The sequence below is a fragment of the Cryptomeria japonica genome, chromosome 10 (genome assembly GCF_030272615.1).
Source record: "Cryptomeria japonica chromosome 10, Sugi_1.0, whole genome shotgun sequence".
Lineage (NCBI taxonomy): Eukaryota > Viridiplantae > Streptophyta > Pinopsida > Cupressales > Cupressaceae > Cryptomeria > Cryptomeria japonica.
In genome coordinates, this window is record NC_081414.1 from 848,271,565 (window position 1) to 848,286,536 (window position 14,972).

General features: G+C 35.2%; 1 protein-coding gene across 1 annotated transcript; it reads right to left on the minus strand.

Annotated features, from left to right (window-relative positions):
* Window positions 1–7,791: 7,791 nt before the first annotated feature.
* Window positions 7,792–10,293, minus strand: LOC131054444 (cold-responsive protein kinase 1). Its single transcript, XM_057988958.2, has 7 exons — window positions 9,687–10,293; window positions 9,332–9,454; window positions 9,099–9,226; window positions 8,806–9,019; window positions 8,480–8,711; window positions 8,243–8,393; window positions 7,792–8,165 (listed from the first exon to the last, which is right to left on the minus strand). The coding sequence occupies exons 1-7, from the start codon at window positions 10,291–10,293 to the stop codon at window positions 7,881–7,883; spliced, it is 1,740 nt and encodes a 579-aa protein (XP_057844941.2). The 3' UTR covers window positions 7,792–7,880.
* Window positions 10,294–14,972: the final 4,679 nt, after the last annotated feature.

The following is a 14,972-nucleotide window of genomic DNA, read 5'->3' on the forward strand; positions in this document are numbered from 1 at the left end:
GCGAGCCCATGCTGGACACCCAAAGACTCTAAAATGTCTCACAATCGGTTTCCTACCAGCCCAAGCCTCAAAAGGAGTAATACCTTGCAAATCTTTGTTTGGAACCCGATTCTGGATGTGTGTGGCACAACTGATAGCCTCTGCCCAAAAGGCAGGATCAAAAGAATGTGCACGTATCATACAACTAGCCATTTCTTTGAGAGTTCTATTATTGTGTTCTGCAACTCCATTATGTTGTGGAGTGTATACAACAGAATGCTGAAGATCAATCCCCTCAAATGTACAAAAATCCTCAAGTCTCTTTTTCACGTATTCCGTTCCATTATCTGTACAAAGAATCTTGACCACTTTCCTGGATTATTTCTCCACACGAGTCTTGAAGTCCTGAAATCTATCAAATACTTCACTCTTATGAATGAGAAAGTAGACCCAAGTGAAGTAGGAGTAGTCATCAATGAAGGTGAGGACATAGCGGGCCTTACTAAATGAAGGTGTTGGAAATGGACCTGCTACATCACTATGAATAAGTTGAAGAACTTTCAAAGCTCTCCAAGATTTCCCCTTATCAAACTTCTCCTCAGGATGCTTGCCCATGGAACAACCTGCATATACACCCTTTGAAAAAATAATTCGAGGTAGACCTGTGACCATGTCTTTAGTGCTGAGTTGCTGAAGATAGTGGTAGTTTAGGTGACCAAACCACTCATGCCATAGCTTACTTTCTGAATTTGAATGAGTAAGCAAGGCCCTAGAAGGAGAACTTGGTACAAAGTGGGAGAATGAATAAATCCTTGAGTTGTCATTGACTTGTCCCACTACTACCAAGGCATCATCATCAAGTTCCTTTACCACAACTGAATCAGGTGTAAACTCAACCTTTTTCCCATTCCCATAGTGAGTGATTTGGTAGATAGAGAGAAGGTTGGTAGACAAGTTAGGAACATAAAGAACATTCTCAAATGTTCCATCATCCATGGCAACTGAACCTTTCCCTTCAACCTCTACTTGTGTATCCTCATCTATGTAAATGTGAGGTACCTTAGATGGCTCCAATGAAGAAACCTGCTCCTTTGTGGAGCCCATGTGATAAGAGGCACCCGAGTCAAGTATCCACTGCTGTGAAGAATCTGTTGTAGCCACAAATGCTTGCCCTTTTCCCTTAGACTGTGAGGAAGAGGAAGGAGATGAATCCTTATTTGTGTAGGTGGATGGCAAGTTGATGTTGTTTTTCTTAAGAATATTTGTCAACTCATCAACTTTCTTGGTGTGGCATCGATGTTCATCATGACCATACTTCTTGCAATATGCACAAGTTGGTTTATCCTTCTTAGGTGGAGTCCCCTTCTTGGAAGAGGATGAAAAATCACCTTGTGATGGAGAGGATGATTGCCCTTTTTCCTGCTATGGCTTTGACTTAGATTGCTTCTTCTTAATGTTGGAATCTTTGCCTTGACCTCCTTGATTCTCTTGATTAGCCAGCAAAGCCTTGGACTTTGAAGACTTGAGAAGCCCCATGTTCAACAACTTAGATTGTTCCAACATCAACATTTCTGTGAAAGCATCAAATGAAGGCATAATGTAGGAACTCCGTACTGCTAGACACAAATGCTGCATATTTTGGTGCAAGCTTGTCCAACAAGTTGAATATCAATAAAGCATCCTTTTTGTCAATTCCACAATCCTTAAGCTTTTCTCTTAGCTCATTTGCTTTGGTGACATAATCTTGGATTGTATCAAAACTCTTGGGATCCAAGTTGGTGATCTCATTGTTAATCTTGTAACCTCTGATTTCATCAACTTGACCATACAATTTCTAAAACATATCCCAAGCATCTTTGATTGTAGTACACTTCTCAATATGAAAGATGAGGTCATCTGATACATACTCATGCAAAGTTCCAAGAGCCATGCAATTCTTAGTGATCCATTCTAACTGAGCATTAGGATCAGCCTTAGGATCAGGTGCTATTGCTATTGTTCCATCTATGTAATGTGTGAGACCTTTTTCCATTAATTTTCTCCATACTTTAATTTTCCATGATGCATTATTATGTGGAGTTAAAGGTGGAAATTTATGAGGACTCATTGCAACAAAAATGAAAGAGCACAAGGAAAGATAGGCACAATCACACAAGACACGCCCCAAATTCACTCAATCAAAGAACCAACCCCCCCAAAAAAAACAAGATGATTTGGCACTTTATACTTAGTGCATGTACAATGGGCTACTTGCAAAAAATGGCAAAGTGGACCTCTGATTTCAACTTTACAACTGCCTCAATAAGGCCAAAAGAGACTCAAACTAATAATGCAAGAGATCTAAACTAAGATCCAAGCAAATTACAAGTACCAATTAGGCCAAATAAGACCAATATCTAAAAGTACAATTCCCACTCAAAATATCTAAAAAATTATCATAGATTATAAAAGTAGACCAAAAAACATGCACTTTTAAAAAAAACAACACCTGAAAAGGAGATCGTATGAGCTCAAACGAAGCCTTTAAAGTTGCAAAATTGATGATTTGATAGGTACAGTTGAGAGAATCCAAAAATTCCAAAAAACATGTGCACCAAAATCAGAAAATAACCACACCACTACAAAGAGAACAAAAAATTAGCCAAAAAAAAAAAAATTGCACCCAAAAAGGAGCAAAATTGAGTAAGATATGGACCTCCAAAGTTGACCCAAAAATCCAAACTGCTTAACAGAGAGCAATCTAAATTTTTTTCAAAAAATGCTGACTGGGTGCTGATTGAGCGGCTGACTGTGCGCTACTGACTGGGCATTGACTATGTGTTGTTGACTGGGTAGAAGGTACGGACCCACAAAAAAAAAAAAATTTATTTGAAAATTGGAAAAAAAAATGTAGATCCGAAAATCCATACCGTACGGCCCGAAAAGAAATTTTTTTTTAGATCCGAAAATCCATACCGTATGGCCCGAATTGGGAAAAAAATCCCTCCAACATCCAAAATTCAATTTTTGCCAAATAGGTTGAGTTTATACTCGAGTTTTATGGAAACGGCCTCCCAGATGCAATGGTGAGGTCAAAAATGCTTTAAGATGCCTCCAAAAAAGGTTGTCTTCAAATCCAAAAATAGAAGCCTTCCAAGATGTTTCCAAAAACCAATCAATTGAAGCTCCAACGGCTCTGATACCATGTGATATTTTTCCAAGATCAAGGGCACAATGAAAAGTATAAAAAAGAGACAAAAGAATGACAAGAACAAACTATATTCGCATCAATATGCAAATGATCAACTGGATTCACCAATATAATGAATATAGGCCTGCTTATATAGGCCAGGCCATATGGATGTACGAGAACACAATCATCACATGTAGCTCAATGAGAAACAAGGGTAGGTAAGAAATGCTAGGGGTAGGTAGGAGAAATAATATAATATTCCACATGAGGTGGATGACCCACCGAATGTGGAGTGTAATAGCAAAATAAGACCACAAAAGGTGGAATTTCTCCTACAAGCTCTATCCCTATGTGCACACTTCCCTAAGTGTCTCAAATCCAAACTACGAAGAGATGCATTATCCTAAGTTAACTTAAGTAAAGTGTAATAATATCCATAATGAATATTTATTTACACCAACAGATAATAATGAAGAATGTTGTAGCACCGACCAGTTTTGGTGAAATATTTCTATGTGTTTTTCTTCATGAACCCCTAACAATTTGCACAAAATGGTCTACTGAAAAGACTTTAGAAACTTTCAAGAAAATAAAATTGGCATGTGTAAATCAAAATTTAATCTTCTATTATATTGTCTTCCACTGTGTCTTCCAAGAAAAATGCACTACCACTACTACTTTTTATTTACTAACAATAATTCTATCCCAATAAACATTTGTCTATACTTTCAACATGAAATATCCATTCTTCTTATACTAAAGACCAAAATCTAGAGTTCCTTTCAAATACCTTAAAATCCTCTTTATATCTTTCTCGTGTGAATGCTTTGGATTAGCCTGAAATCTTGCAACTAAATAGATAGCCTACATGATATTTGGCTTAGAGGTAGTTAAATATATCAATCCTCCAATCATAGATCTATACTTCTTTTGATCGAATTTCAGAGATACATCATCTTTACTCAATTTACAACACGTGATTAAAGGAGTAGCAAGTAATTTATAATTCTCCATTTCAAACTTCTTTAGCATCTCTTTGACATACAAGTAGCTTGTGAAATAAAATTCCATCCTCTACTTGTGTAACTTGTAGACCAAGAAAGAATGAAAACTCACCAATTATTGATATTTCAAATTCCTTCTACATCTTGTTGCAAACCATTTACATAGATAGTCACTTCCTCCAAATATGATATCATCAATATAAACAACAACAATCAACAACTTGTTGTCTTCAACCTTAAAATAAATATTTCTGTTAGAAGTAACTTTCTTGAAGTTTTGTTGTAACAAATAGCCATCCAATCTATCATGCCAAGCTCTAGGTTCTTGTTTGAGTCCATAAAATGCCTTCTTTAACCCACAAACCATATCCGGATTGTCTAATAATCTAAATCCATCTAGATATATCCAATATATACTTCTTCCTCAAATTCTTTGTTTAGAAAAGTTAACTTAACATCCATTTGATAGACCTTGAAATTATTAAAGGCAAAATAAACTAGAAACATTGTTATAGCTTCCATCATTACCTTAACTTTACCAAATACTAAATATCTCAAGTAGATGAATATTATTAAATTCTTATCTTCATCTATAGTTTGAGGTCGATTCAATTGGGGTTTATAACTAGTCTTCATAATACTCCATATTTTATTAAGTGAACTCTCCAAATAGGACTCCAACCTATCCTCAAATAAGAGAAGTTTGTTCCATCAAACAAGAATGCTTTAAGATGAAGTTCCTATGCAATTCCAAATCTACCTCAAGTGGTTAAACTTTCTAAAGAGGAACCACTGCTCTGATACCAATTGTTTAACCCATGGTAGGACTGAGAGTGGGGGGGGGTTACTCAGTCTAAAAATTCAAAATAGATAAATTATAAAAAAACATTCAACTAGTCAACAATAATACTGAAAACACATCAACCACCAATACAATAACACTAGATTTATGTGGAAAACCACAATGCGAATCTAACTCACAATATAAATATGAATGGTTACAATATTTTAGGGTCACTCCTAAGGAGCAACAACACCCAAAGGACTTGTAGGATAAGGCACACTAACTTAGGGAAAGATACATGGACTTGCACAACTGAGGCACACTTCTTTAAGGTAAGATTCAAAAATGTTGCTACAGGACCCATTGTCTTTCACTAAATGAAGAAATAGCATAACTGATATGAGAAGAATCCCTTGAAAATGTAGTTGTCCTTGACCATCTCGATCAAGTGAACAATATCATGAAATATATCTCTAACTTTATCATTGTCTCGATACACTAAATTAAATCTATCACCTTAAAATCTCTTTGCAAACTGACTTTCACACATCCACAAACTAAAACCTGCTTGCATATCATTCATATACACTTCTCATCAATTCTCACACATCCCATACACAACTTATACAACCACAATCCCTGAATATATGAGAGATCATAAAAAAAATTAATTGAGGGTAAACTACAATCTGAATAAATAATATTGCATAAAATAAGCCACCTAGACCATAAATACTCGAGGCAGTCCACTCTAGAAGAAAGAGGGGAACTGCATACATTAGTAAATATCCTTCCAAGAAGAATCGAATGATCCGCACATGCTAACTTGTCCTCTAAAGTAGTCACCAAACATAATGTGTAGATAGGCAATAGAACTTATTGAATAGTTTGCCAAAAGACATATCTTGATGCAAATTATGCCACATGACTCTCCACACACAATGGTGAGACCCATAGCAATACTCTACCTCATTCTCCAATGAACATCTAAACCAAGGAATGTGATCCAATCAAGATAGCTCATCTAGACACACCAAACCAAAAACATGATTGAATATTCCAAACACAAATCAATATAGCTCTCTTGTGGAATGGGGAATCCACTAGAGTTGCACAATAAGAATACTATGCAAGCCATGAAAACATGTCCACTAAACTGCAACACAAGATGTAGCATATCCATAGGCCACCAAAGACATTTTGGACTAGTCTAACAGACACTCTTATTGCCAAAAAATAGAAACAACTAGGTTCTATAAACCAAAATCAAAATACCACAACCAACACCAAAATATCAAACTCAATCTAAAACCCAAAACACAACTACAATACTCAGGAGCATTTATGGACCATAATCCATTTGAGCAACCAAGTTTGACATCAATGACAACCATACAAACTCATATTTCCAACACTCGGTTGTTATAATTCTTATCCATGAAAAATGGAACTCAAGGCTGCAAATAGTTGACATTCGATGTCATATCATCAAATTTATGCTAGTAGCTTCACATTCCTTTAGCCTTCTCCTCTTTCCTATAATAATGTCAGCAAACTTCTCCTTTGACGTATTCATGGATTCTTTTGTTTATCTTTTGCTGCAACAGGAAAAGACTCTTCATTGATCTTCTTCCTTTGTGAATTATCCTTTGGTGATATTCAAATTCCTCGTGGCTTCTTTAAACCTTACAATCTTTCTGAGAAGTCCTTAACAAGTAAAAAAAAAATTTGTTCCTCAATGTTTATTGCCTATTCTAATTTTCATAATTTCTTCTAACATCATCAATTGTAAACCCTTCTATTCGTTTCAGAAATTGCAAACTTTTGATCTGAAATCTTTGATTTGATCTTGTCTCTCACATCATCATCATCCTTAGTGTATCTTGCTTGGTGACTCCATTGTTTCTTTATGGTTTCAAGTGGCTTTTTATCTTTTTTTTGTGGTTTCTTTCATCTTTTCCCTTAGACATCAATTTGCAACTTCTTTGCCCTCTTCTTTATGATCTCTATCTTTTCCTTGCTTGTAGCTCGTATTTTGTCACTCTTTAGTGATTTTTCCCTAGCTCTTATACCACTATGAAGCTAGGTAAATGCATAAACTTAATAAACAAAATCTATATGAAAGTGTGTTGTTGCATAGATAAGCTTTATTAACTTTCTTGAAAAGATTTACATGTGCTTCTTTTATAGGGGACTTGTGAAACTCAGACTAGCATTATTTAGAAATAATATTTTAGAAACATCGATACATGACCGACATAAGGAAATAAATAAATAAAGACAGAACTAGTAGAAATTACTAGAATATTCTAAGAGAAGTTGATCTTCAACCTAATTAGAGTCCATAATTTTTTATGAATTTAAAGTTTTATTTTCATCGTTTCTTTCTTCACAAAAAAATTACATAAGCTAATGTGCCATATGGGTATCTAAAAACCTTATTTACATTATTCTAGTATTATTTATTTTGTTTAGACATATATATTCACAACTACAACTTCATTTGGAATGTCCAGTCTAGTTGAAAACACCATAGACATGACAATGCTAGCTAATCTAATATAGGAAATCTCAAACATTTTCTCAATACTACTTTCTATATGATGTTTTTATTTTTAGTAAAAAAAATTTTATTAATAAGAAATGAAGGTTTGATAGGCTTACTATATTACAACCTAAATCTTTACAAATGAGTTGAACATATTTCTCTTTTAGTGCTACCACAAATTTTTATTTGCACAATTAATTATAATTTCTATATTGAAAATCAATTTATCAGCACCAAGACCTTTCAATTTGTTACACCTCTGTTGAAAATTTCATGACTAAACGGAGAAAATATATATTGAAAATAGGAAGGATTATATAATCGGTTAGATATTAACAATCCATTGTTCCTTGCTACTCTTCATTTGTCCTTCAACAAGAAAAATAGCCACTATTAACAAGCAATAAGGGATTCTGTAATTGTTGCACTTGATTCTGTAAATTTCATGGACAGCATGTCTTCGAAAGATGTATGTAGATGTTTCCGAAAATCAAACTCATCTTTCCTTAACAGTATTGTCACGACCTCAGACATTGATGGCCTATGCCTGGCAGAATCTTGTATGCAGAGAAGTGCAAGGTTTATCGCCCTCAACACCTCTTCTTCGTTATACCCTTCCATCTCCTTTTCACTTTTTACTAACTCTAAAACCTTGTTATCTTCGTGTAGTCCCCAAACCTGACATTAGTTTTGTAAGCAAATGATCAATATGTTTAAAGTAGAGAATGATGCGATTAAAGCAAATTTTACAATACCCATTGAAGAAGATACTGCATATCAGGTGGTTGCTTCAAGTCAATGCTTTTTCTACCACTGACAATTTCGAGAACTACCACACCAAAGCTATAGGTGTCAGCTTTCTCTGTTAATTGTCCATACCTAGCATATTCAGGAGCCGTGTATACTCTGAGAAAATCCATAAAATCGGTGTTACTATCCCTATTGAAACTTTGGAATTAGAAAAATAGTAGATAAAGTAGGAGTTTTCTTACACCGTTCCTGCAACTCTCGTGCTAACATGAGTTTTATCATTAGGAAGAAGTATAGCGAGCCCAAAATCTGCTATTTTTGCCTGAAAGCTGTTGTCAAGTAATATATTGCTTGATTTAATATCACGATGGATGATACAGATATAGAATTCCTCATGGAGATACGCCAGCCCACGAGCAGTGCCCAGGATAATGTTGAACCTTTCCTTCCAGCTCAAAAGTCTTTTATTTTTTCCTACATGTAGGGAAATTCACTAGACTTTCAAAACCTATCATGTTTGTTGTAACAGAAGAAAGAAACAAAAGACGAAAGTTCAGGAAAAGCTAACCAAATAATATTCTGTCAAGGCTGCTATTGGGCATGTACTCATAAATCAGGAGTCTTTCATGGCCTTGTCTGCAACATCCGAGTAAACGCACAAGATTTTTGTGATGAACATTGGAAATAAGTCTCACTTCGCTAACAAATTCAGAAATTGCACGTGCAGAATCACCTAATGTCAGCTTCTTTACTGCCACAACTTTGCCATTTTTCAATGTTCCCTGCAAATATCGAGTAACTCATCGTTTGAATACATCAACACAGAAGCCTCATATGAACTGCAAATAAACAATAATTTACCTTAAATACTTCACCAAACCCTCCTTCTCCAAGCTTATTTGCCTGATCAAAATTGTTAGTTGCCTTCTTCAGTATCTTGAACTCAAAATCTTCTGGCCCACGGAGTTCCGTTGCTCCTTCAATATCCGCTGTTCCATAGATTTGTTATATGAGTATTAATCAAGATCGAATTGACTTGCGAGACTTTCTCTTCATCATCTATAATATATTAAATTTGGCCTTTAACAGTTTACCTTTTTTCTGGCCTGGCCGCATTATCTGCATCCCGAAGACACTGAGACAAGTTAGAAAGCCAAGCAGGAATACCCCTCCCACAACACCAAGTATTATCGACTTTGGAGAAGTCGCCTTCTTCCCTGAAAAACAAAACGGAGGATACATCAACGGTGAAAAAACAATAGTCAACAGAAGTAACTGTCTGACAAAATTTGAAGGAAAATCGATTTAGGTGATCGACTGAAGCTCTTCATTACTTGATTCTATGAAATTATATTTCTGAAATTATTAATTCAAACTTACTTCTAAGGAAAACTGTCAAAAGCGCTAACAAAATTGAAGTTCATCAATTGAATATAATTAGAATCTAACCTGTGGGTAAGAAACGTGCCGAGTTGATAGTCGCATTGCTTGGAAAAAGGGGTACGGAACTGTATCGCAAGTAGCAGGCGACGTCTATAGCCCGTCCCTCAGAGACAGGAAAACACTTATTTATGTTGGTCTGAGCATTACTCAGGCAATTTTTGCAGGAATCTTCTGGAATAGAACGTAAACAGAAGGCAAGTCCATAGATAGTGGTATTAGAGGGCCCTTGTCTAGTCTCCGCAGCAAAATAATCTTTTAGTCGAGGAGTTTCAGTGTAAAGATCACTTATCAAACTTCGACCAGTTGCCGAAATTAAATCGGAATTGGTGGCGTCGACATTGCCGCAAAGTGCTTGTGGTCTGACATCAGAATTGAAATTCTGATCGTAACTCAGATCATAAAAATTGAAATTCTCATAACGCCGATAACAGCCGTCATAGTACGCTGTGACGGACACACCGGAGCAGTTGTGAATTTTGTCCTCTGCAACTTTTATGCAGTTAAGGCAATCGGCAGAGGACTTATCCTTTCTGCACTGCGCCAGAACGTACACTGAATCCGTAGATGCCACCTCGTCTTTTGTAGCAAATCCAGATGGAACAACTTTTTTCATCACAGATGCCAGCGCAGAGTTCAATTTTTTCTGAAAGAGGGTTACGTTGTTGGGGACGCTGGGACTGTTAGGAATAATTAAGATTGTCTAGAAAATAATAGAATATTTCTAGAGTCTTCCAGGCACTGTTTTAAAAAAAACAGAGCTGTTGTAAAAAGAAGTTTGCAGAGTTTAGAGTTTTCTAGAAAGCAAGAAGATTCTAGGCTTCAAAGATGTAATAGCTATATATATGTGTGATTGAGGACAACTGCTATACACAGTTTTTTTTAATTGAATGTATATATCTTTTCTAACTCTGTTTTGCCTTGTTTTTATCTGTTTATGGTTGTTGTTATGTTTTTATTTTCTAGGACTGTTTTTACATGGTATCAGAGCTAGAAAAACATTGCTAGATATTGCTGGAAGTGGTTTGTTTGCAGGGCTGATATATTATTGGAGTGATATTTGGTTGCAAGGTTGTTATATTGCTGGAGTAATATCTGTTTGAACGCTGTTTTTTTGCTAACATGGGCTCTTCAAATGAAGTTTTGCCTATTTTTGATGGAAGTGGTTTTGTAGATTGGAAGATTGCAGTAAAAAATGCTCTAAGAGAGAAGGCTTTATGGCGGATAGTGAATAAAGAAATTGGAGAACCTCAACAAAATGACAAAGAAAAGGAGTTGTGGAAATGCAAGTTGGAGCAAGCTAGAGGTATTATTGGTAAAGCTTTGAGCCTCAATCTTAATAGAAGATTTGTTGATGTTGATAATCCAATAGAGCTGTGGGAGAATTTAGAAAAGGATTATAAAGATGCAGACATTGCTAGCATGTTTAGTATAGAAGAAATATTGATAAATTTAGATCCATTTGATTTTGGAAAAATGTCTAATTACTTCAATGAAGTTACTTTTTTAAATGCTCAACTCAAAAAAATAGGTGTTGAATATGCAAAAAAAGATTTTCAGTTGATTGCAATGGTTGAAAGTAAGCTTCCCCAACCATATAAGGTATTTAAGGAATCAAGGAAAAGGGTTCTTCAACTAAATCCCAATACCCCCCAACAAACTTTTGATCAATTTTGCAAGACTGTTTTAGATGAAGAAGTTCAGCTTATTAAAGAAGGACATATTAAAAAGAATCATGCATATACAACCAAAAGTAATTTTTTTAGAAATGATGGAAAAAAGAATTGGAAAAGAAATAATAAATTTCGAAATAATGAAGGTTCTAACCTTTTTTCTAGAAATGTTGGTGCAGAAAAGCAAGCTGGAAGAAAACCCATTATTTGCAGGTATTGTGGAGGTGAGAATCACATGGAGAAATTTTGTTTGAAGAAGAGGGACAATGAAAGGCAGCAATATAAGCCCAAGCAAGAAATGTTAAGGATGGGAAGAAGGATAAACATAGCTTCATAGCCATCTCTTTAAAAAGGCAAGAGAAATCAAATGAGGAGGTAATTGCTACACCCGAGGGTAAATCTAGTGTTAAGGGGGGATACTTTGCTTCAGATTCTAATAAAGAATGGATTTTAGATTCAGGGGCATCATCTCACATGACTAGGTATAGATCTTTGTTTATTGATTTTTATGAAGGGGAGAATTCAGATCAAGAGATTTCTATTGGCAATAAAATGAAACTTCCAGTTTTAGGAACAGGGACTGTTAATGTAACAAATGGATCTTTAAAGAATGTTTTACTAGTTGAAGGATTGGGGGTGAATCTTATTTCAGTATATAAAATAGTTCAAGCTGGATACAAGTTTGTTGTGTCTGCTGATCAAGTTATTGTTAGAGATAGAAAAAACCCAAGCAATATAATTGCTATTGGTAAAGTTGACCATGAAGAGAATCTATTTAAATTTGTAGGGTTTGTTGATGATAAATTCACACTCTCTCATGTTTTTATTGCTCAAACTAATTATATGTCAAAACTTTGGCATGCTAGACTTGGACATATAAATTATAGAAAATTACATGATATGGTTAGAATGGATATGGTTAGAGGATTAACAAAAATGTCAGATTGTGAAGGTGTGTGTGAAGGTTGTGTGTTAGGGAAACATCATCGAGATCCTTTTGATTCAGGTAAAGCATGGAGAGCTAATCATCCTTTGCAACTCATTCATAGTGATTTATGTGAACCGGGCTATCCTTCACTTTCAGGTGCCAGGTACCTTCTCACTTTTATTGATGATTACAGCAGGAGAGTATGGGTTTATTTTCTTGAAAGGAAAAATGAAGTATTTGAAGTTTTTCAGAAGTTTAAGGTATTAGTTGAAAATCAAAGTGGGAAAACAATTAAATGAGCTTAAGAACTGATAATGGGGGTGAATATTGCAATTATGCATTTGAATCATTTTGTGAAAACTATGGTATTAAGGTGCAAAGAACAGTTCCTTATACTCCTCAACAAAACGGGGTGGCTGAACGAATGAATAGAACTCTTTTAGAAATGGCTCGTTGTATGTTGCATTTTAAAAGTTTACATAATAAATTTTGGGGTTTGGCTGTTTCTTGTGCTGCACATATTATAAATAGAATTCCCACTAAAGCTCTCACACATATCACTCCTGAAGAAGTGTGGAGTGGTAGGAAACCTCACATTAGTTATTTTAAAGTTTTTGGGTGTATTGCTTGGGTACACATTCCTGATGAAAAGAGGAAAAAGTTAGAACCAAAGAGTCATAAGTGTTTGTTTATGGGTTATAGTAAAGAATCAAAGGCTTATAGGTTATATGATTTGACAACAAACAAAGTCTTTGTTAGTAGAGATGTGAAGTTTGATGAGCATTCACAACTTACAGCCACTCCCTCTCACTCTACAACAACAAATGCTTCTCATTTTTCAGATATTTTAGAAAGCAATGGTGACTACATTGATGAGGATACAAATGATGACAATACTATTGAAAATGAAACAACTAATGCTTGTAATCAGTCATTTTCTGCAGGTAGTGATGATGAAGAAGATGACTTTTCAGCTAGACAAAAGACAAGGAGTGTTGAAGAAATATATGGGCAAGGCTCAAGGATCAAAGCACGAAATGGTAGTGCTCTCATGGCCAAAGTATTGCATGTAAATGACCCAAGATCATATGAGGAAGCTAGTGGGAAGAAAGAATGGGAGCAAGCTATGAAAGAAGAATATGATGCTTTGGTGAAAAATAAAACTTGGGAACTTGTGCCACTTCCCAAAGGTAAGAATGTGATTGGTTGCAAATGGGTTTATAAAACAAAATTTAAATCAGATGGTGCTATAGAAAAATTTAAAGCTAGATTGGTGGCTAAGGGATTCAATCAAAAAGTGGGTGTTGATTATGAAGAACGTTTGCTCCTGTCATTAAAATGAGTACAATTAGAAATATTCTTTCTTTGGCTGTTAGTCTTGGGTGGCATATTCATCAAATGGATGTCAAAAATGCTTTTTTAAATGGAGATTTATATGAAGAAATATATATGGATCAACCACCAGGTTTTGTAGATCAGCAACATCCTAATCTTGTTTGCAGATTAAAGAAATCACTTTATGGACTTAAGCAGGCACCAAGGGCATGGAATGAGAAGATTGACAGGTATTTTCAGCTTCATGGGTTTAAAAAATGTAAATCAGATCCAAATCTTTATGTGAAGAAAGTGCAAAATGACATTATTATTGTTGCAGTTTATGTAGATGATTTGCTTATAGCTGGATCAAATATTGGGTTGATTAATGACTTAAAATCAGATCTGAAGGGAACATTTTTTATGAGTGATTTGGGTGAACTAAATTATTTTCTTGACTTGCAAGTTAGTAGGCTTCATGATGGGTTGTTTATTTCTCAAACAAAATATGCTTTGGATCTTTTAGAAAAATTTCAAATGGTTGAATGCAAAGCCAGCCCCTACTCCTTTTCAATCTGGAGTTAAGCTTACTAAGGAATGTACTTCTAAGAAGGTGGATGCTACTTTATATAGACAGCTTGTTGGTAGCTTGGTTTATCTAAAACATTCTAGACCAGACATTTGTTTTGTAGTCAATATGGTATCTAGATTTATGCAAGAACCAAAAGAAAGTCATTAGTTGGCTGCCAAAAGGATTTTGCGATACATTCGTGGAACCATTTACTATGGTATACATTATAGTTACAAGTCTTTAGCTTCTTTGATTGGCTTTACAGATTCAAATTGGGGAGGTGATATAGATGATAGGAAATCTACCGGTGGTTATATTTTTCAGCTTGGGTCAAGTCCAATTACATGGAGCAGCAAAAAACAAACAACTACATCATTGTCCTCATGTGAAGCAGAAAATAGAGCAGCATAAGAAGCTGGAAAGGAAGCAGTTTGGATTCGCAACCTTTTATTTGAGCTTGGCTTTGGACAAAGTTCAACTACTCCTTTGTATTGTGATAATCAAAGTGCTATACAAGTTGCAAATAATCCTGTTTTTCATTCTAAAACAAAACACATTGAGATTGATGTTCACTATATTCGGGATCTTATTCAAGCCAATTTTGTTAATCTCCAATTCTGTCCAAGTGAAGACCAAGTAGCTAATATATTTACTAAGAGTATGCTTGAGGCCAAATTTTTGAAATTACGGGGTATGCTAGGCATGATTGAGGTGAACATTAAGGGGGGATAATAATATAATGTTCCCCTTTCTTTTGATTTTTCTTTGTATTCTTCTAGCCAATCTTAAGGGGGGATGTTAGGAATAAT